This window comes from Megalops cyprinoides, chromosome 18 (genome assembly GCF_013368585.1).
Source record: "Megalops cyprinoides isolate fMegCyp1 chromosome 18, fMegCyp1.pri, whole genome shotgun sequence".
Taxonomy (NCBI): domain Eukaryota; kingdom Metazoa; phylum Chordata; class Actinopteri; order Elopiformes; family Megalopidae; genus Megalops; species Megalops cyprinoides.
Window position 1 is genome coordinate 14,165,934 of NC_050600.1, and position 23,176 is coordinate 14,189,109.

At 44.3% G+C, this 23,176-nt stretch overlaps 1 protein-coding gene across 3 annotated transcripts; it reads left to right on the forward strand.

The window, feature by feature from the left end:
* The first annotated feature begins 208 nt into the window (after positions 1-208).
* On the forward strand, positions 209-22,919 carry LOC118793079 (long-chain-fatty-acid--CoA ligase 1-like). Of its 3 annotated transcripts, none has more exons than XM_036551054.1 (21): positions 209-310; positions 10,429-10,644; positions 13,423-13,537; positions 13,802-13,866; positions 14,316-14,417; positions 14,694-14,793; positions 15,040-15,215; positions 15,323-15,355; positions 15,486-15,537; positions 15,767-15,840; positions 16,349-16,426; positions 16,929-17,063; positions 17,345-17,479; positions 18,436-18,531; positions 19,241-19,313; positions 19,453-19,541; positions 19,717-19,833; positions 19,993-20,136; positions 20,475-20,576; positions 20,780-20,851; positions 21,105-22,919. In XM_036551054.1, the coding sequence occupies exons 2-21, from the start codon at positions 10,450-10,452 to the stop codon at positions 21,243-21,245; spliced, it is 2,094 nt and encodes a 697-aa protein (XP_036406947.1). In that variant the 5' UTR covers positions 209-310; positions 10,429-10,449; the 3' UTR covers positions 21,246-22,919. The 3 variants fall into 3 exon arrangements, with proteins under 3 accessions (XP_036406947.1, XP_036406949.1, XP_036406948.1); XM_036551056.1 differs by lacking the exon at positions 16,349-16,426 and adding an exon at positions 16,464-16,541; XM_036551055.1 differs by lacking the exon at positions 209-310 and adding an exon at positions 3,515-3,661.
* Positions 22,920-23,176: the final 257 nt, after the last annotated feature.

Sequence of the window (23,176 nt, forward strand, 5' to 3'; positions counted from 1 at the left end):
AGAACTATAACGTGAGAAACACATCTGCTATTTTTCGCTTAATTATCACGTTGTTGTAAGTGCATATTATAGATTCAGAATGTGTGTACAAAGGTCACAATTCTCAGGTCTAAATGGTCAATATATTAGCCAATGGGAAGTCTCCTTAAAATGACCACAAGGCAAAGGCATATGACAGCGTTTCTATGATTGGACAAGAAACCGGCGCACCAGCAGAATAGACAGCAAAGTGCTGTTGTCTTTCTCTAAAACCGCATGGTCTTGTACCGGTTTGTCTCCAGTTCAAGATTTCAGTGCTGGACTCTAGCAGGTTGGTAACACAACCGAAGCTGACGCGTCACAATCTCACTCTTTTCGCTAACTAGTAGTTTCATTATGTATGTGACGAAAGTGAATGTTTGTATGACTGTCGTGTGTTTTAAGTTACAATCGTGTTGGAAATTAGCCAGTTGTGCAGCTAACGTTACATCACAGCTTGTGAGACGGAGTGAATGAAGTCGCGAACTTGTATTTCGCGCTTCACGGGATAGTTGTTAGCTAGAAGAATAGTGGGGAGAAAAGTACATTTCTAGATAGTATTGTTAACAAATCATTTAATTTCTTTACGTATAGCTAGGTCACCTGAATGCAGACCTCAAAGATCTACATATGCAGGATATGAATATTATTGTTAACTAGTTCAACTTAGAAAAAATTTAAAAGTTTATACTCATGAAATGCTCATGCAAGACGTTTTTCATGCTGTAGCTAACATATGCATATCGTAAACATCATTGCGATGATGCCAACATTTCTAGCTAAGTAGTTGTAACTGCTGGTCTTGGTTTACAATGTACCTAGCTACGTTGCTAGGTAGAAGCACGTCGGAGAAACTACAGGGATTTAAAACGTTAACTAGGTAGCTACACTGCACATTTGCTGGTTACCTAACGTTGGTAGCTGGCTAACTAGTTGTAACCTACAGTTAGCCAGACAGTTGCCGGTGAGTAAAACGTGGCTGGTTGATTTCTTTGTGTGAGAGCATGCTGTCGAATTCTGATTGAAGGTGGTTGAAGGTGGGTCGTTGCATGACCGTATATCGTTCTGGGTATGATGGTGCAATCTGTTGAGCTGATGAACCATATCATCTGATTTTTTTTTTTTTTTTTTTACCGATTTTACCTAATCCTGAGAGAGTAATGGTTTAGCCTAATTTTGGATGCTCTTTATCACATTTGCCTCTTTAATGGACACCACGAATTTGCCACTCCCCTCTGAGGATAGTTCTCTTACACCTACAGCGCACGTAGAAGTGAGCGTTATTGGATTCTCACTTATACCACCGATGCTGCTCGTGATCGCTTGTGGTTCCTCTTAACTGATTCATTTCGTTTTTACTATAAGTTTAATGTTTCCCTCTGTGGAAGTGCACTGTGCAGCCTTATCAAAGCTATCCTTTGTGTCACACTTCCGCGCCTCAGACCGCTACAGCCCTATTAACAGTAGTTTTTTTTCCCAGGGGGGATCGTAGGCAATTCTAGTGTTGCGCTTAAGGTGGAAGACGGTTGGTCTCTGGAGATTGGCTGCACCGCCCAGTTACCGGTTGTCACCTACTCCTCCCAAACCGCTTCCTGGAGACGTACACAATACAACATAGTCTGAGACCCTCTGCCTCTGCCGTAGCCCAAGAAGCTGTTTTTATCATTGTGATTGTGCGCTCTTGCTAAAAATAGAACCAGCAAAACGCTCGCTTAGTCTAGAACAGCTGTTCTGAAGTGACTACCATCAAGCAGCATAGCTCGTCATTGTTCCATGATAATGAAGATCTGCTTTGTACAAAGGACAGGGTATTGATGATTAGCTTATCTTTGATCCATGACATGAGCATTGCAACAGACAGGATGTAGTAACGGTGACGTGGTCTAACTGACTGACTCCGATATTCGCTGCTCCAAATGCACTGACTTTAGAAGGGGTTTCGAACTGGGGTTTGGGTCACTAGCCGGCTGAACTCTGTCAGAACTGCCCAAGAGCCCCTTCCATTTTTAATAGGTTGATGGTTTAATCTGGTGTAAGATACTGCTAAGATTGTTGCATTTGGCCCATAGTTTTTTTTATCTATTTGATCCCAGGCAAAACTGGACCCTGGCAGCATGGTTATGTTTCTAGAGCTAGACATGCTGAGCAAGATGTGCATGGTAATGCATTCAAGTTGGTCTCATTTATGCCGGAATCTGGAAAAGACATGAGCCCAGCTTCAGAGAGTGGAGATAAACTTCATTCCCTTCATGTTCGATTTGTTGCGCTTATGGTCTGAAAGCTTGAGCCGTCATCAGCATGAATGTGAATGTGTGACACTCACATAGTTGGGGGAGCAGTGCTGCACATGTATGATGAAGCTGCAGGAAAACATTCGGCTTGAAACCAATAAAAGGGGAAGAAAAGACTGCAGCCCGTGCTCATTTCTGATCACTTCAATCTGAGATGATTCAGTTATTTAGCTTAAAAGCAGTGTCTCAGCTTTCACATAAGATTGATGTATGGTGTGTGTATATGTGCAGGCACGTATGTGTATGCTGTGACACACTAACAAAGCTCCGGTTCAACAAGTGACCACGATCCTGCCTCATTGTTCATAGTCTTAGCTAGTAATTGATGAGCTGTGTGTCACAAGGAGCACTCCTGCACAGCAGATCCTTAATGAGCCATTAAAGGCTGTTCATACGAGCTTCCTAAGGGAGGGCGTGCTGTACTGTGTGCTGCTGTTGTTCCTGTCCTCTCAGTGGAAGTACATACTTTCAAAACAACATAAAGATGTAGTGTTGGGCTTATTGCACCATAGATATGGAGGTTTTGAGGCTGGAATTGATCAAGAGGAAAATGGAGAGCAGGTAGCACTGTCCAGCTGAATATGCACAATTTTAAAACAGTCCTCTCCCTGAGCTTCACCATAGTTACTCATTTTCCCTGCAGCTCTCTACACTACACTCTCCAACTTCTTCTGTACAGACACCGTCATCATTGAAGGCTACTGACATCAACTTTGTGAGAACAAATGTCTGTTTTATCTTTTGGTTCTTTTCATTCTGTTTTGGTTGGATGCTTTCATTGTGCAGTTTCTCAATTCCAAAGCTTAGCACACTTTCCCACTTTGTTCATCTATGAGTTGTCAGTGTAATTAACAGATCCATCACTTAAGTTCAGCTTTGCCAGTAGATGCTGTCACACAACCCTTGCTGTGTCCCATTAATAATCTGATGAGGAATGTGCATGTCACTCATTGGAGGATCAGGTGAGATGAGTGTGTCTCCGTACTGCACGTTCAGGGATCCGTGTGCGCAGGTCCTTGGGGAGGGATGGGGGTTGAGAGGAGGGCAGGCACGGAGACGTAGATGGGCGTGCTGAGGGGCTGGAGCTCCCCCGCAATGGCTGACCCCTATTGGCTGTCTGTGCTAGGTTACTGCAGGCCACAGGCATGGGGGGCTGTGTTTACAGCTGACTCATTCCTCTGCCTTTTACAGACCTAACCGTGTTTGACTGACTCGGCACAGAAATCAGCTGTCCATGTAAGCTGGGGAATTAATCAGTTATTAACCCACAGCTGGAAACCTAAAGCGAGAGTCTAAGCTGACTGCTTCCGACACGGATTAAATTGCTGAAAAGTTGTCTTTAAGAAGTTTAGGTGAGTTTAAGCTCTGTGGTAAAAGGTTTTATATCAGCAGGTGTTTCACTCTTAATCAGCCTTGTGAAAGCTGGGTCCAGGCCAGAAAATTGGGCAGTGAATGACATGGAGATATTGTGTCAACAGTGGATGTCTGTACTGTAATTACATTGAAGTGGTATTAGACTGTAACCTGTTTTTTTTTTTTTCTTTTTGGTCGTTTTTTATTTTACGTTATTATATGAGTGGTTAATAAATGCATGAATTCTGAAGAGTACAGTAGTTTAATCATTCCATTTGTTTTAGTCTCAAATTAGAACAAAATGTGACATGAACAAAGCTTTTGTATATGAGTAAAACCTTAACCCATGTTGTGAACTCATACTTTTTATCTTTGATTATTTTGTGTTATTTTGTTTTTTGTATTGGCCATAGTGAGGCGGAACTGCTTTGCTCCATGAATCTCCCAGCTAAAGGGATGACCTTTGCTCCACATTGCAGCCCCCTGCATTAAGAGCATGTGATGGTCACACAGGTCACTGGGTTTGTTTCTGTCACCCCTGAGCTTTCAAGGTCAGCCCAGGAGCTCCAGGATGAATGGAGAGGCAGAGCTCCTCGGAGGGTGAGGCCTGCAAGCAGAGGTGTGTAGGTAGCAGTGTTGCCGTCTTGAGTGGGTCTCCCCAGCTCAGAGAAAGCAGACTCTCCTGTTTCAGGGTTTAAATGCTGTAGCCCTGGTAACAAGACAGGAGCATGACAAGCATCTACTAGCAGCGTACACTGAGTCATTTCTGCCTGCAGCTAGGGTTCCACTTTTAGTGCTAGATCATTAAGTGGAATAGACTGCTTCACATTATAGTACTCAACTTTTTTTCTCCTTCCCATCTAGAAAACATACCAAGGGAAGGGGTCCACAGGAATGATGTTGCACAAATTGGCCAAACGTAAAGGTTTTATTAACTCATGAAACCCACATATGGTCAGCTGTGTGAATCGCTAATGACCTGCGATCTATTGATTTTTAATATAACGATCGTCTCTGTCTAGGCTAAAGTTCACAGCAAGACGCAGTGTAGATGCTCACTGTGGATCATGTGCAACACGCCGGCTCACCTTGAAAATCTAAAAAAGGCTCCAGGGAGTCAGGAGGTGAAATGAATTTGATGAATAAGTTGAACATGGTGATGTAATACTCTGAGGGGTGTGTTAGCAGTGAATGCTGAGCAGTAGGGTGCTCTGAGGATCTCCAGAGCTGAAGAGGCGCCGCTGAATAACGCGGCTAGGGCATGACTCTCTCCTTCTTCTAAACCAAAATAAACAAACCAGCAGTGTGGGGGGGAGGGTGGCGGTGCAGTACCATGTTACGGGGTTAGTTGCCAAGTGGAAATGTTCCAGTGCCGCCTCAAGGAAGGTGAGTGTGTGTGCGTGCACGAAAGAGCGAGAGTGTGAGCTAAAGAGTGTTTGTGAGTGAGTGAATCCTGGCTAGCTTCACTGCAGTTTTTAACTGCTTTTCCCCTAGAGAATCTGCTTAATATTTTGGCTTTCACATTTTTCATTTGTGAGCAAAGTTTTTTATTTTTACCACAGCAGTCCGAAGAAGGACTCTTAAGCCGCTCATCTGTGAAATGGGAATAAGACCAAAAGTTAAATTATTCAGATGTTAAACCAATAAAATGAGCACTTCGATCAGAATATATGACTATTTGCGTACCAAAGTAATTGAAATCCTTACCTTGAAAAATGGTATCTTTGAGGAAGTAAACAAAGTATTGCAGGGAGTAAGAACTGACTTTCAGAGGTAAGTAGCAGTACTTTCCAAATAAAGACATGCATGCCAATGACTAATAACAGCTGAAGCAGCATGTGCATGCAGTGTAGCATTATAAATCAGACTTCATGTGTCCAGTCATATAAAGGTGAAGTGCTGGATGGAAGCTCAATTTCTGTGGCCATGTCTCTGGCCCCCATCAGAGCAGCTGATTCATGGTCCGTAAATATGTCTCGACGCTTCGGAAAGAGCAGCTGTACCCATACTTTCCGGTTGCACGACATTGTGTTTTATTTAGCTGCTCACCCAGCTGCCTGCCCGTGGGGTGACTCCCTCTCCTGGCCCTGTCATTGGTCTGTATTTCTGGCCAGCCGAGCGTGCAGGGCCAGAGAGCAGGTGGGTTACCTTTCACCTGCAAGGCAGCGTGGGCCAGCGGGCTGACCCTAGCACCCGCATGTCCTCTGTAGGGCCTCAGCTGATATGGGGAGAGACCACGTAACACGCAGGAGTTTCCTGCGGAGGAGAGGGGGGCTCCATTCACACAGGTCTGTTGACACAGACACAGTTTATTAACAGCACGGTCCCATGGCCTGACTCTGGCACTTGTTGGTGTTGTTAGTCGGTATTCGACAACAGACTGTAAATGATACAACTTTTATTTGGTTTTCATAAGCAGTTTTGCTTTACTTGCTCCATTGGAATTCTGAGGGATGTCTGTCCGAAGTGTGTTTGGACTGACGTCAGAACAGGACATGTCCGACCCCCTCTGCTTACCCAAGGTTACTGGAGTTGCACATTAACCCAGCTTTAACACTAATACCTCAGGTGTTGTTTGCTCAGACAATAGTCAGAGTTGGTGTGTCCCCAGACCTTTAAAATGCTGTGGTCGAGTACACTTGAAGGAAGTGCAGTGTGTATAAAAACCGTGCACAGGGGAGGCTCACATGTGCTTCTGTAGTTGCTCATAGACAGTATGTTGGGCTCGGTTTGTGAGGATTAGTGCAAGACACGCTGGGTCATCAGAAGCTACGCTAGAGGTGTGACATTGTAAACCTTAGGTACCGTGCTGCCACTGTCCCACGTCCTCAGTTTCTACCCGCATGCCAAACTGTCATGTGAGTACTGTGGTTTCAGTCAGAGGAAGGGTGATTTTACAAAGTGCCTTCGGTAAAGCCACCGCGGCTGACTTAGCTGACTTTGCAGAAAGTAAGGGGAAGTCTTTCATGTTGGCAGACGTGTAATGTATCAGCATACCGGTGTGTTGGTGAAGTAATGCGAGTGTGTGTATGAACCATGAATGTGTCGTTCAGCATAACTACTGAACAATGAATTTAGGTGAAACGGGAAGAAATGTAACATTGGCCGAAATTAACGTTTGATTTGTGATTGGTCGGGAATTGTTGCTCCTCTGCTGAGAGGGACTATAACCTTGTTGTTGACATTGTGCTGCTGAGGAAGTAAAAAGCAGACGCAGCTGCCTCGGATGGTAGGCGTGCCCGCAGCAGGTGACACGGGAGCGCAGTGTGGGCCCGTAATAGCAGTGGGTGAGAGGCAGCAGGGGCAGGCTCGCAGTCAACCTCGTGCGCCAGTGTCACACCTCCCTGCCCAGCCATGTAGAGCACGGGGTCGGCTGCAGGCCCTGTGTCGCAACTAGCTGCCCGTGTCCCTCTGTGCTGCAGAACTGAAATCTTTTAGTGCATGTCAAAACGAAAGTCTTATTTTAAGATCCTCTGGTATGCAGTTTGCTTTTGATTCACCTGCAGTGCTTGATGAAAGTGATGTGGCAGACAACCCCAGGCTCAGGTTCTTTATTCTCTCTGTCTTCAATTCAGTGCTTTCTAATGAGGCTGAAGTTGTTGACTGCGCCCTCAGAGCCTGCAAAGTGCTGTTACTGGGCTCATTTGCACAAATCATGTGGCTTTTCCCCAGCAGGCAATGAGAAGAAGGTTTTTGATGGTAATAAATCCTGAGAGGAAAAGCTACACTAACTTGCTTGTACATCACACTCCTTGAATAAATATTGCAGAAGTCTTCCTCCAGGTGTGTCATTATGGTTTTCAAAGAGAGGACAAAATGGCCTTGGCCCATTTTAAAGTTAAAGTTCTCTTGTTTTAATAAAGCCATGTTTCTGAAGGTTACCTGTGTGATGTGGGCTAGGTTTTCATGTGAGGGTAATTTGCCTACAAGACTAGTGACATTCTTATGTTTCTTTTTTGTTTTTAGACAGGCCTGTATTATAATGTGTCAACTCTTCATTTCCAAAAAACCACAAAGCCCTACATTGTCTTGTCTAAGCTTTCTCCAGTCTTTTTTGAGGATGTGAAAGAGGCTTGCAAATATGAAGTTACAATTCTAAACATTGTTTTGTGACCTTGTAGTGTACAACAATGACTTGTGCTTAAAAGCACTGGAAATGGGCATATCATTACGGGTATGAATCTGTGAAGTGTATAATAATTAACCGGAACCTACAAACATTGTACTTTGAATACGTAGCAGTGATGTTAACACTTCTCTCTTCTACGGTTTCAAAGTCCAAGAGCCAAAATACATCTAGACCTGTTTCTGTAAAGGTGCTCTGTGATAAGCTGTCCACTCAGTGGAGTATAGTGTTTGTTGGGGGCACTTACTTAACCTGACATTAACTAATAGCGATTATGAAAAGGCAACATTATGAAATACCGGATGAAGGTGACCTGTGGATCTTTGGAAAACAAAAACAGGGAATTGCAACACATGACTTTTGACCATTGTGTCTCCATGTGCCAAAATGTAATGTTTGTTAATATTTGAAATTGTAAGTGTAAGTATGTCATAGGTCACAAGTGTTCACTTATTGCCATATTCGTATTGTTTGCATAGGCTAGAACAGTGTTTCTCAAACCTCTCCTGGAGTACCCCTTGTCCTGCATGTTTTAGATCTCTCCCTGCTCCAACACAGCTGATTCAAATGATCAACTCGTTATGAACTCCTGAAGCTGCTTAATAACAAACTGATCATTTGAATCAGCTGTGTTGGAGCAGGGAGAGATGTAAAACATGCAGGACAAGGGGTACTCCAGGAGAGGTTTGAGAAACACTGGGCTAGAATATAGAAAGTAGAGTGTAATATGTGATACATGCCTAAAATACATTTTAAAGGGCCAATGGTGGCATTTGATATTTGTGCAGTGTGACACATTTTGACATTTAAAAGATTCCTGTATTTAGTCTGATGCATTGTGTGCTTTTAGATGGGTTTGTTTGTCTCATGAATGTTTTTCACATGTTATCAAGAAGGAAGTTGTTTATGAGGGCGTTGTGCTATGCAGACGTCTGTGCAAAATCACTGGTCATTAAATAAGCTGGATGGCTCATCCATGTCACTGTGTCCAATGCATCAGCCCATCCAAACGCCATAAAGAGCAGTGGATCTGCACAGGGTGCTGTCCTTAAATAAAGCGAGAGTTCAAGGAGTGAAAGTGACTGTAACGCATTGATAGCAGTAGACATGATTAGATGTTCCTGTTTAGTCTGTTCCTGAAGACCTTTAAAAAGGAAGGGGTGTACAGAGTACAACATTTCACACAGAAAAAAAACATACGAAATGTGACCTTTCTGCTCTCAGTAACAGTGAGGAAAGAGTAGCCCGCAGGGGACTGGAGCTCTATTTTGTGTGACAGCCTTCATGACAACAGTAACATGACTTTGTCATGAAAGAAGGCTGAGATTTCTCTGCTGTGAATCATACATACTAATCTGTATAGTAAGCAACAAGATACTAAATTTGAAATTTTTTGTGAACTTAAGCTTTCCCGCAACTAGCAGATGACATTTAACACAACTAGATGACGCAACTAGCAGATGACTTGAACTATTTGCAGCTGGTAGCTAAAGGCTGTCTGTTACTGTATTTAAACTTCGTAAACTTTCCAAATAGAATCTCTATCTGATTGCCCTATCACCTAGAAACTCATTAAAGCACTGCAATGTGAAATGAAGAGGAGTGCTGTCTGAAGCATGCCTGGTGACATGGTAAAATGCATATGGCATGTCTTGCTCTCTTTTCTGTTGGTTGGTAAGTCCGTGTTAGCTTCATGTTCACCTTGGGGAAAATTCAGGGCAATTAGATCGTAATCTACGCTCAGCTGTATGATGGCAGTGCCAGCCCTGGGATATAAAACCGCACACTTCAGGTCCAGAGTTCAGTGGCATATCCTCTAACCCCATTCCCAGTTGCCTATAAGACACTGCTGTGTACAGATCAACCCCAGGCCTGTGATAACTCTGCTTTTCTGTGAGAATCGGTCGCTCCTGTTCAGAAAAGAAAAGGGGATCGGGGGAACTCCACACAGTGGTTCCAGTAAAGCTCAATTTAGGTTTCATATGAGCTCAGGAACTCTTTGTCACCAACAAAATCGAACAATACATTCAGTGTAAAAAATGTTGGAATGGAGCCATGGGAAAATGAAACCTGTAATCTTCACAAAGTGAAACTACATCTTTAAAAAGTGATTAGGAATCTCATCGGCACCAGAAAAAATGTTCCACGGTAGTTGTAAACAAGTTGAAGACTAAAACAGTTTTTTAATCAAGGGAATTGTGTTGTTGCTGTGTCTAAATCTTAAGGAAGAGAGGGCCATTTAAAGGACAGGCATGTAACATGCAGCTCTGCAGAGTCAGCACTGCACTTGGCTTGCTCAGTTTACCTGATTGGGCTACCCTTTTTTATCAGTGTGGTTTGCTTTGTTGTTTAAGGAATGCATCTTGATTGAAAAATGAATATCAACCAGTTCTGGCAAAATAATGGTACCTGACCGTAACTTTAGCAGTGATCTGAGCAGCTGGAGTGAAGTGTTCGGCGGGCAGCACTGCCATGAGCCACACAATACATGAGACTCAGAGACTCCGTAACGCTCCCACTCTGAGCTGTGTTGACGCGGCTCCAGGCAGATGGTGTACCTTCACACCCAGCCCTCAGCGTGCGTGTAAACGTGAGGTAAAGACTAATGATGTGTGTTTGTTTTTTTTTTTTTTTGTACAGACAGTAAAGTAAAGACCTGCGATGCAAGCACAGGAGCTTCTGAGGCAGCTGCGCATCCCTGAGCTGGGCGATGTCAAGCAGTACGTCCGCAGCCTCCCCACCAACACCCTCGTGGGCATGGGGGCCTTCGCCGCCGTCACCACTTACTGGTACGCCACCAGGCCCAAGGCGCTCAAGCCCCCCTGTGACCTGAGCATGCAGTCCGTGGAGATTGAGGTGAGGGAAAACGGCTCGTCCTCTGCTCACCAGTACTGTGCCCCTACTGTACACAGGTTCACACAGAAAAGGATTTTAGCTGAGAGTAGCTTGCTGGAGAGCCAAAAATGAATGTCGCAAGATTTTATTCAGTTGGGCAACAAACCATCACTCGTGTCCAGAGAGAACTGGAGTATCATGGTATTGCAACATTATGCAGTAGCATCCTATCAAAAAAAAATGAGAACAAATGATACTTCAGTTCTCTCTGGACGCGAGGTATGGTTTGCAATGTAATTGTTCACTAACATCCTATCAAGCAAAATGAGAACAAATGATACTTCAGTTCTCTCTGGACACGAAGATTGTCAGATTGAACAATGCATATATTTATGTTGAAATCTTTGAACATTTTAATTTCTTATTTTAATAGAACAGTAGACCCATGTTAACTACAAAAAAGCAATGTGGCCACCTTTACAGTGCATTCTGGGCAATAGAGTGGAGTGAAGTGAAGAGGTTTAACTGACATATTGAAAGTTCACTGTTATGATAAAGTAAACTGCTGCTCATTAATCAGTATCATTTACTTGAACTTTAAACTCTTTTTACTGTTAGTTTTTGCCAGCCTCACCCAGCCTGTGGCTTGAAATGAATTTCATTGACATAGCATGAGTTGTTTGATTTCTGTTCATAAATTCCCATGAATCTGTGAAGGACAGACATAAGGATGCACACTGTGGGCCACTGCGGGGCCAGCTGTCTGAACATGCTGAAATCCATTATATCTGTGCAGTGTGGCTGATCGTGGGCCAGCGAGAATGGTTCTGGCTGTCTCCTTGTTTGTCTGTCAAAGGCATGCAACCTCTCTGGTTGTTATGCATGTAGCAAGTCTTGCAATTCATAGGGGACCAATACATTTAGAGTAGATTATCATTGCTTCATATGATTGAGATGTCTGGTCTAGATCACTGTGCAGTGCTTCATCCCTCGGGTCTCCTCCTGTTACATATGCGTGTGTGTGTTTGTGTGCGTGAGTGTGTGCTCAGTATTGCACCTGGGAGTAGATAAAGGATATATGAGAGGACCATTCAGAGAGTGAATGTTATTCAATCTGAGGCCTATGGGCGATGTGGTAGAGATTGTTCAAGAAGCTCTGCTGTTGTTCAGCCCAGCCATTATGTACTTATTAGACACATTATATAGCGAAATTATCCAGACAAACAGCCAAGGCTGACTGGTGTAGGAGATTTTCTGCAATCTATTATTGTTCTCTTAAATTTGTTTTTTTCCCAGCAAGCAGAGCACAGTGTATTTTTTTTACTTAAATTACTTCGAGAGAACCGTAAGGCTGATCTTTGAGGTCATTTGTAAAGCTCTACCTCTTAAGCATGAAAAGCATACTGTTGAGGATTTGCTTCATGAGATGGTAATGTGTGTGTTTCAGTAGGCCGGGCCCGCCTTCCTGTCAGTGAGAGTGCGTTTTTTTCTGACAGTTGGTGTTAGCAGTGCTCTCTTCTTGAGTGGCACAGTATGACCATACAAAGCTAGCACCAGTGGCACATGGTGCCCTGGATGAGAACAGATGCCAGCCTGTGTCGCTGGGGGCTTTCTGCCTTTATGAAAGGGGGTGGCCGGGTGCCATGGCTTGAGTGTCCCACCAGTTTTCCCTATCATGGCATCAAAGTCGTTAGGTTTCATTTGCACTTAAACTCCTTCATATCCCCTTTGAACTGTATCAGAATCTCTGGTTAGTTGGATTCCTGGTTATGTTTGACTGGGAGGTTAGCTGGGCGTGCCCTTGATGCCAGCAGGCTCAGATGCTCCTGTAAGTCCAGGCAGGTGGTACGTGGTTTAGCTGTTCCTGGCAGAGCTTAGTATGTACTCGGCCTAAGGCCAGTAACTGCAGAAACCACGTACTGCATGCCAGAGTGAATGGAGCGCAAACACAGGTTGTGGGGGTTAAACAGTGGGTGGTGTTTTACTGGAGCCTGTGACTGCAGCAGCAACAGCAGCAGAAGACTTGGAGTGGCGGTCACCATTCTATACCAGATTATTAATCATTTGAGGTGATTATAGTCATATGTGATATAATAATCAATACTTAAATCAACCTAACAGCACAGGTTCTCACAGGCAGGTTGTATACCATGTTTTTTTTTTTAGAAATGTGATGCCTTTCTCTCCTCTTTATCATTGCAATGCAACAGTGAAAACATAATATGTTCGTCCTTTCTTTGCATCACTATCATAGAAGGTGTGTGCCAAGGTATCCCAATTCCACGTTCTACAGTGTAGATCAGTCTGCTGTGGCCATGTGGAGTATCCAATCAGAGTGAGCAGGGACAGACTGCAGTATTCTGTGGGGAATGTAAACGGGACACAGACCATCTGCTGATGTATCAGTGGATCTGGAGAAGTGTAAACACACTGCGATGTGTGGACAAAACATTGTCATTAGATGTACTGTGAACCACAGCTCAGTTACCCCCCAGCCTCTGAAGGCTCAGTATGGATGTGTATGGATGCAGTGAACGAGTGGGTGTTGCTCCACCAGTTCACCTTTAATCCAGATGCTTTGTAACTCAAGATGAATGTTCTGGATGTGTGAATGATAGGGAGCTCAACATCAGTACAGGCTGTGCTTTGACAGTATATCTGTAGACTTGTTTCTGACTGATCTTCATTTTACATGTACATTGCATCATGTGTGGTGGAGCTGAAGAGCCCAGGCGAGCTCGTGTCATGGCCTCTGGGTTAAGAGCTGACCAGTGCTACCTGTCCTCCCTTGTCCCACAGGGTGGTGAATATGCCCGTAGATCAACGCTATTGGACAGTGACAAATACCTGACACACTATTACAGTGACACGAAGACAATGTATGAGGTCTTCCGCAGAGGCATACGAGTATCAAGTAAGTTTGCCATTCTGTTGCAGATAGGATCAAAGGATAGGATCAAAGGATCTGATTAGAAACTAACTTTCTAATGGCGTGCAAGTATGTTGTAGTAGAAGGTTGGGGTGTTCCTCAGGGAAGGCCAGCCAGCTCTGTGAAAGGGAGTCATCTCTATGGGTGGGGGGAGGTGGTGGGTGATGGGTGTAGGGTTCTGTATGTAGGACACTGAAGTGAAGTACTGAAGAATGGATTCAAGACAGCGTGTGTGGTTTTTCTTGGCAGATAACGGGCCTTGCCTGGGATCAAGAAAGCCTAACCAACCTTATGAGTGGCTGTCCTACCTGGAGGTAAGACATACACAGTGCAGCAGCTTGGCCTCTTTCCCCTTCTTCTCATGGTCTTATTTAATCTTCCATGGATATAACTCATCAAGGACATCTTTGTTTTTATTTGTGGTGATGTATAATTACATTATAATTACTGATGTTAACCAACTTTATTTACCAGCTCTGCAGTGACAGAATTTGCTTATTGGTGCACACATTCAAGCCATAACCCTTAGATGACAGAGCTCGTAATCTTAAATGAGACCCTATGCAAGACGGCAGGCTGCACCTTGATTGTTTTGTGGAAGAAACAAGAGAATGCTTAGCCCACAATGCGTCGGTGTAGTGGGTGCCATGTCAGAGCTCTTCAGTGCTAGGATTAGGGTACCTGTGTCCCTGGTGTCACCAGTGTCCCAGCTGAGTGAAGATCTGCTGCAGCTCTGATGGTCTCCTTGGTGCTGTTCCTGTAGGTGGCAGAGAGAGCAGAATTCCTGGGGTCAGCGTTGCTTCATAGAGGACACTCTCAGACCACTGACAAGTTCATTGGCATCTTTGCACAAAACCGACCAGAGGTGAGCAGCCTGCGGTGGCTGTGGTCTCCCTTCTGTCATCGTCTCTTTTTGTGCCGTGGCTTTATTTCTTTCATGAAAACATTACTTTATTGCTTGTTAATATTGTCATGTATCTAGTATTACATAAGATGGTATGTATGAGGAATCCTAAGGAAGCAGAATGTGTAATGACAAAGCAGAGACGCAAACTGGGCTCCAGCATTATTTGTGACTTTGAAAGCTGAGTGACTCACTGAAGAGAGAGCGGTCATCTGACTGTGAACGGTCCTTCCACAGTGGACCATCGCTGAGCTGGCCTGTTACACATACTCCCTGGTGAGTGTGCCCCTCTATGACACACTGGGCACAGAGGCCATCGGCTACATCATTGACAAAGGTGGGTGAGTGTGAAACAGTCTCTCCAACAGTTCTGTCAGAAAAAGGAATTAGACAATGGGGGGGTATTCCTAGGGTTCCATATGTCTCCTGGGTTCAGATTAGCGTTAGTGTTTGGTTTAGTAGCAGATCCAGTGCTCATTCTTTCAATTACAGCGTAGATTAGTCTGCACAAGATTAGCAGATTAGCAGTAATCTGGTTTGCCGTATCCTCATTGTGTGAGTCCGTGTGTTCCGGTGTCTGCAGCGTCCATCTCCACGGTTGTGTGTGACGTCCCTGACAAGACCAAGCTCATCCTGGACTCCATGGCGGACAGGGAGCACACCGTCAAGACCATCATCCTGATGGAGGCCTTCGACGCCGACCTGGTGGCCAGGGGGAAGGAGTGTGGCATCGAGATCCTCAGCCTACAGGAAGTGGAGGTGAAACAAGCTGTGCTGACGGCACACTCCACACTCCATGCCCCACAGTCACTGGGCTTTTCATCCACAGCAGGGTTCTCATTCCAGTCTCTCTCATTCTCCTCCAGGCTACCGGCAAGGCCAACCACAGAACACCCGTGGTGAGTGTGGACAGTGCTACCTGTCTGTTTGTCTGATGTTGGCAGAGGGGTTGGGGGTATTAACAGAGTGTGTTTTTGTGTGTTTGTGCATTTGTGTGCGTTGACCTGACCACTGTGTGTTCTCCTGCAGCCCCCCAAGCCTGAAGACCTGGCTGTCATCTGCTTCACCAGTGGGACCACAGGTAGCGGGAACATGGCACTGGCCTCATAAATTACTTCACATATTTGGCTCTGGAGTGAGCGTGAATGTGTGTGAATGTGTGTGACTATGCTGTGCTGTTCTCTGCAGTCTCTGACACCCCGATTTCCTGTCATCTCCTGCTGGGGACACCTGTGAACATCTTTAAATGGTGCCTTCACTGCCACCGCGTAGGCCAAAAGTCACGTTTCTTCGCTTCTCATTTCTCCTAGGAAATCCAAAAGGTGCCATGCTGACACATGGAAATGTTGTGTCCAACTGCGCAGCCTTCATTAAAATAACTGAGGTACACATACTGAACCGTGCTGTTGTCTTTAATCTGATATTCACATGTAGTGGTTCTGGCAGCACATCATGTTACCGAACATGTGGTCAGAATACAATGTTTCATAGAAGTTAGATCAGCTATGAATACATTTCCACATCCACTTCCACTTCCCACCTGTTACAATTCAACATACTTACCTTCACTGTTTAGTTAGCTGTGTAGCACCCAGTCATTATATGCAACTTATACAATAACATATATGGTGATGAAGTTAACATCTGATTATATAAACTTGACTTTTTTGCATGATTTAGGTTTTTTGTTCTATACATGTATATGTGTATTGTTCATGAGACATGCTAATGCCCTGAGCCTGATCTTTGATTTCTTCATATCAATGTCTTTTCTTTTCCATTCTGGAGCTTCTGTCACCTCACCTGTGCTCTTCTTTTCCCTCTGAGTGGCTGTTAACTGTCCTGTCCTCCATTGCTCTGTCCCTGCCGCTCGTCCCGCTGTGCGTGTCCAGGGCTTGCTCCGCCCCACCCCGGACGACGTGCTCATCTCCTTCCTGCCTCTGGCGCACATGTTTGAGAGGGTGGTGGAGGTAGGGGCTCCTGTGTCATCCTGTGTTTGTCTTCCAGGCTTGTAGCATGTTAAACAACAACGACACGCACATGTCCTACCTGCCCCTAGCCCATATGTTCGAGAGGGTGGTTCAGGTATGTATTCCTCCAAAGCACATGTGACTCAGATACCCGACTCTGCCTGTAATGCCGACTTGTATGGTGTATTGTTCATTGGGTTTATGCTTGCGCAGGGTTACGCCTTGTATTTTCAAAAGGCAGCAGTGTCTGTGTTGGGAGGATACTAGTTCACTTTCACAATCCTGTGCCACTCAGGAGGCTTTTGTTTTGTTTTTCCCACAATATTTGTCTTAGACTTTGCTCTGTAGTCTCCAGTACTTGCTGAGGTCAGCGAGTACTCTTGGGCAGGACAAATGTAAGACTTAATGAACTGTACAGTTTAGCAGGAAGTGGACAGCAGAGTTATGTGTCTGACCAAGGCTGGATGTTGTGGGGTAATGGTGTGCCTGTCCTCTGCTTTAGGGGGTCATCCTGTGCCACGGAGCCCGGATTGGCTTCTTCCAGGGGGACATTCGTCTCCTCATGGACGACCTGAAGGTGCTGCGGCCCACCGTGTTCCCGGTGGTCCCGCGCCTGCTCAACCGCATGTTTGACAAGGTGATCCCAGCCCTGCATACCATGGACATAATGCTACAGCTTCCATAATGTCATAATGTGTCCTGTTCATGATCACATTTACATTACATTTACATTTATTCATTTGACAGACACTTTTTATCCAAAGTGACGTGCAAATGAGGCAGAGTTCAATACAAACGAAAGCCGTACGTGTAGTCACAATCACAATATTAGAAGAATATTAGAACTGCATGCTGGGGCTTACAGGTCAGGCCTCTACCCCCACAGTGCGATCTCTTAACGGCTGCCGTTGTCCTCAGATTTTTGGACAGGCCAACACTCCCCTGAAGAGGTGGGTGCTGGACTTTGCCTCCAAGAGGAAAGAGGCGGAGCTGAGGAGTGGGATCATGAGGAACGACAGCCTGTGGGACAAACTCATCTTCAAGAAAGTGCAGGTACCTGTTTGCCCCTGCAGTACTGTGGCCCTGTGGTACCTATCAGTCTGCTGCATTTCTGCCCCACCCCCTTTCGAATCTGGCCCACACCTGCGCCCTGGCTCTGGGTCACAGCCAGGAGGAAGTTTCACTGCTTATGTGTTTCCTGCCTGCAGACGTATTTCAGACTCATCAGTTCTGTTTTAAAGTGGACCCTGTCCTCTGCCTGTAGTGGCACTTTGGATAGTTACTTTATTCACCACTGAACTGTGACAAACAAAATGCGGTGATGCAGCAGATTCTTGTGACAGCTGTACAGTTGGCCTGAATGGGCTGTGTGCATTGTGAAACCCATGCTGTTCTTATGAATATTTTGCAAATACATTTTAGACAAATCCAAAGTGTCAGCACATGTTAGAGTTGCAGGTCTGACTCAGAAAAGAATCGATGTATCTTTTTTTGGGGAGTGTAGCAGTGGTTAAGACTATTTCAAATCCCTTTTCTCACAAGGACCAGAACTTAACAAGTGCCAGCTAATGTTTTTTTGTTACAACTCTTTTGGGCTGGTTTCTTATGCACTGAAGTAGTAGAATCTTCTACATAACTATAGTTTTCACTTACCTGTGTAAAGTCAGTGTTGTGCATCCAGTATAAATCCAGTTTGGATCATGTATTTGTCATAAACGGTGCAGCCAGTTACATTTGGTAGCAAGTTAACGGGTATGTCATTTTATATTTAAGAACTCAGGATGCTATCGCCTGTGCTTTGGAACCTGTTCAGGATTCTGTATTCTGACCCCAGACCCCCTTCCAGTGGCATACTACAGGAGTGTGCTGTCACCTTGGTCAGTGCGCTAGGGCAGCTTGGGAACCAGGCCAAGACAGATGTATGCGGTTCCTGTCAGCTGGTGACAGAACGATTCATCATGAGCGGAGATCTCGATGTGCTGAATTGTGTTGGATGTCGCCCCCTGCAGGCCAGTCTGGGAGGCCGTGTGCGGCTGATGATCACGGGAGCGGCCCCCGTGTCCCCAACTGTCCTGACATTCCTGCGCGCGGCCCTGGGCTGCCAGGTGAGCTGGTGGATGAGATGCAGCCTCCTGTCTCACTCAGCATTTCCTTAACATTTCACCCACTCATCTGTGAGTCTGTACCAAAGGTCAAGGCAGCAGATTACTATAATCGGTCCTAAAAAAGGACGGGGTAAATGGTTAACAGATATCCAGTCGTCGTAGGTGTTAGGCCTTGAGTTAGAATTGTTGGGTCAATCTTTAATGACAAAGTCATGAAGAATATTGTGAGATATCATTGATTTACATTAAATTGATGTTAAAAATGATGGAACTTGATCACTCATGAAATGATTGTGAGAACCGCTGGATTGATGGGTACCTGTTTGTAATGATCATATTTGAAGGGATGCCTGAATGTGTCCATAGGAGATCTGTATCCTCTAATATGAATAATCACTTGGCATAAATTGCACATTTGCATTCTGATGAAGGTGGAAACATGGTAGTGCATAAATAGTACACGTTTTCCAGGGTAAAGATAAAGATCTATGATAAAGATCGCTGGAGTAATTCTTACATCGAGTCCTTTCAATGGCAATTATATCATTCTCCACACTAGCAAGGTCCCATAGAGCAAAGTTTTTATTTTTTTTATTTATTTATTTTTTTTTGTATTTTTCTTGTTGACAGTTTTCTTCTCGATTTCATTTCAAAGCTTCTAGTCTGTTTTCTTTACAAGGTGACCTTTGTCTGTGTCTTCTCCCGGCAGTTCTATGAAGGGTACGGACAGACAGAATGCACAGCAGGGTGTACAATGTCCATGCCTGGGGACTGGACAGCAGGTAACACACGTGCCCACACACGGACACACACAGACAGAGTCCTTGTTAAGCACAGGTTTTAACGTATTGATGCCTCTGCTGCTGTGTGGCTGGTGTCCTGGTGTCTCTGATCCTCACACCCCTGACTCTTTCTCTGCAGGTCACGTGGGTGCTCCTTTGCCCTGCAACTCCCTGAAGCTGGTGGATGTGGCCGAGATGAATTACTTTGCAGCCAAGGGAGAGGGGGAGGTGCGTGTCAGACACTTGCACTGTCTCTGCTTTTGGAAGTTCTTAGAGCATTAGCTGTTTGAAATCGATGTCTCTCTCTCCATTGTGCTGCACATGTTCACCCAGCCCTGCACTCCTGCTTTCAGCCGTGAGCCTTATCTCCGTGTGGTGTCTGCGTTTTTTCGGAACATTGCAGGTGTGTGTGAAAGGACCAAACGTGTTCCAGGGCTATCTGAAAGACCCCGAGAAAACAGAGGAAGCCATTGATAAGGACGGCTGGCTCCACACGGGAGACATTGGCAAGTGGTTGCCGGTGAGCACGCTGTCTCCGCCTCCCCACTCCTCACATGCTTTACGGCGTTGTATTGTGTTGTGTTCCAGTTCCTGTGTTTTCCAATGTACTGCTTTTATTGGTATGGTAAGTCAAAAGCATTGTGGTGATTAATTTTTTTTTTGTTTTAAATGTGTGTAGAATGGCACTTTGAAAATTGTGGACAGGAAGAAGCACATTTTCAAGCTGGCTCAGGGAGAGTACATCGCGCCAGAGAAGATCGAGAACATCTACATCCGCAGTGACCCAGTGGTGCAAGCCTTTGTCCACGGGGATAGTCTGCAGGTAAGGGGGGAGTGGCTGTGCAGGACTGTAAGTGAACAGTGCATGGGCTTGCGGGGGTTCGAAGCAGACAGGAAGTGTAGGCCCTACAGCAATCATACGTTGTTTTCACTGAAATCCCAGATATCTCTGGCTCTTAAACCTTACAGCAGACACCACAGAGTACCACTGAGAGGTTACATTTGAATCACATATCAGAGGGAGTTGGAAACACAACCACAAAAGTTTGGTAGTGTAAAAGCACCCTCAATGAACCACATGCTGTGCTTTCAAGAAGTAATGTATCAGTAAATCATTGCAAATGAGGGCCATTTGTGGATGTTGTTTATCGTGTTCTGTAGGCATGCCTGGTGGCAGTCATAGTGCCAGATCCTGAGTTCCTGCCAGGATGGGCCAAGAAGAAGGGATTGGTGGGCTCCTATGAAGAGCTCTGTAAAAACCAGGTGGGGAAAAGAGTCAACAGATATTCTTGTGATTTGATTCTTTTCTGTTTTTATAATGATGTGCAGACCACACCCCAGGAGGTGTGTGCATTAAAATGCCTTTGTGCCAAATATTGCGTGGTGGTCACAAGGTATCTTTAAACATAAAGTGGAAAGTCTGGATTGGTGTGCATTATCTCATTACATAGTGTTTGTCCATGCAGGATGTGAAGAAGAACATCTTGGAGGACATATTGAGACTGGGCAAGGAAGCAGGCCTGAAGTCTTTTGAGCAGGTGAAATGTTTGGTCATCTAGCAGTGTACATTTAGATTTGACTCCATGATACAAGCTGTGAACAGTGTGAGAGAGAGACATAAATGAGACCAGTGAGAACATTCTCTCTACAACTTTCACTGGCTGAAATAAAAGAGCCCTAGATGTATTTTAGGCATTGTGTGTTATGTGCATGCTTGGTATTATCAAGTGGTCACATTTATTATATTGCGCTTAAAATCAGATGTTAAGTATTACTCCCTGTCTCGAGCAGGTGAAAGACATTGCCCTGTACCCAGAAATGTTCTCAGTCCAAAACGGCCTATTGACACCAACTCTGAAAGCCAAGAGATCTGACCTGAGGAACTACTTCAGAGAACAGATCGACGAACTCTACTCCAAGATCAAGATGTAACCTGTGACTGACAGCCTATGTGCTAATCTTCAGGGAGATGGGATGATGAAAAATGCCGATCCAAGCCTTTTGAATGACTTCAGTGCACACTCAAGCCAAGCCTTCACTGTAGCATGAACAAATGATATGGACAAAACTAGTCTGACCCTAGGTACCTTACCTCAGTCATTGGAAGTGCAGAACAAGCCCACTCAGCTCTTTCAGGGTGTCTCTTATTTGGGGAATATCTAAAATAATTTGCTGTTCATCAACATCCTGTTTGTACATTTTTATAGAGTTCTCTCTTTTCAAACACAGAGCCTTGTTGTTAAACATGCTGTCTGTTGTGCGCACAAGGACTAGCACCATGCTATTATTTAGAGCCATTTCTTTCAGGGGGAGAGAGGAGCTTTATTGCTATAGAAATTGTGAATGTACTTTTACAGTCATGTCTCTTAAATGGTTTATAACTGCAGTATGTACATAGCTTCTATTTCAGTAGCCATTGGTTTTGTAATTCATAAATAGGTGGTAATGCAGAGTTATTTTAAAAGGTGCTAAAGTGTATTTGTAGAGTGGAAGGGTGAATATTGCCAGAGGTCGTAGGTAAGCATACCCATGGTGTGAATTCCTTAGGACCTGATCTTCAGCAGGGAAAGGTAATTGCACTTGTATAGGACTGATTGTTCTGTAATGTGTTAGGAAATATTAAGGCTAATGGTAGAAACCTTCATATGTTGATGATTTTAATTGTGGGTTTGGTGTGTAACTTATCAGATTTAACAGTGGGTTTTATTTAATAGAATGTTTCAATCTGTTGTGAACCAGTTAAAGTACCAAGAAAGAATATGCTGGTGATGGTAACAACAAGGGACATATGCAATCATCTCCTTTCTATGGTATTAGTCATGTCTTAGAATTGCTTAGAATATTAGGCTGTGATCTGTCTGGCTCTTTCCCACTGCTGTAGTGTGTCACTCACTATTGGCCCTTTGTTTCAATGCGGCCAACACTGACACAAGTGGGCCAAAGCCACAGGTTTGTATCCCTGTGCCCCATTCTGAAAACCGTGGAGGGATTAGAGACATTCCCTGGTACAGAGCCTGACCCTGCCTCTTCTCCCCCCACCAAATTCCAAGATGGACTCATCCATCCCACAAACGTGGTTTATCTGTCACAACCATTGAAAAGAAGTGTATGAAGTTCTGGAGAAACTCTGGTTTAGAACTGTTGCTGTACTACATTGTATTTAAATGTATATTGGAAAAGAGCCATTTTTAAATCCCCAAAAAAATGTCTTCTTTCTTACCAGTTGTTCAGGGGTTTTCTAAAATAAAGAGCTGTGAACAAGATGGCTTACTTTATATGCATATAGCTTTTAAAATGTTGTCCATTTCTAATTCTAATGTGGAGACTTGGGATATACCAGCAAGGGTAAGCTATGGCCATCACGAGATGCATTTTGTAAACTTTTGCATAAAGCCAGAAATCGTATGTAGAATGATGCTGTGAATGAAGCTGTGATGCTTTTTGGGGACTGAGCATGTGAATTTGGGCAAATTTCCTGGGTTAAATGATAAAACGGTAATTTTATTAAATAAAACAATGAAACTTGCACTGGGTGTGAGATAATAAAGTACATTCAGTAATGGTTTTCCATATGCAGTCTGTGAGATGGATGACTGAAAGCCAAGATGTAATTTATCTTAACTGGAAACTTCTGCTGTACGGTTTTGGATTTGTATGTTTTGTAAAGATGGAAGATGCATATATTTCCAAACGCAACGTTACCAAATAAATGTTTTAATGTTTCTCATTGGTGTGTTCTTTGGAAGCCATACAGGGCTCAGGCTCTGAAGGAAATTGCCTGAGGCAGTTATTCAATTAATCAGCCCCACTAATAAAAATGTACATATTTTTTAACGTTCGTTAAATCATACTTTATTATTTAT

Excerpts from the sequence above, each read along its gene's own strand:
- LOC118793079 (XM_036551054.1), top strand. The coding sequence starts at position 10,450 with ATGCAAGCACAGGAGCTTCTGAGGCAGCTGCGCATCCCTGAGCTGGGC. Across the intron at positions 14,794-15,039 it reads CGGCTACATCATTGACAAAG|CGTCCATCTCCACGGTTGTG; the intron begins GTGGGTGAGTGT and ends CGGTGTCTGCAG. Across the intron at positions 17,064-17,344 it reads TCAACCGCATGTTTGACAAG|ATTTTTGGACAGGCCAACAC; the intron begins GTGATCCCAGCC and ends CGTTGTCCTCAG.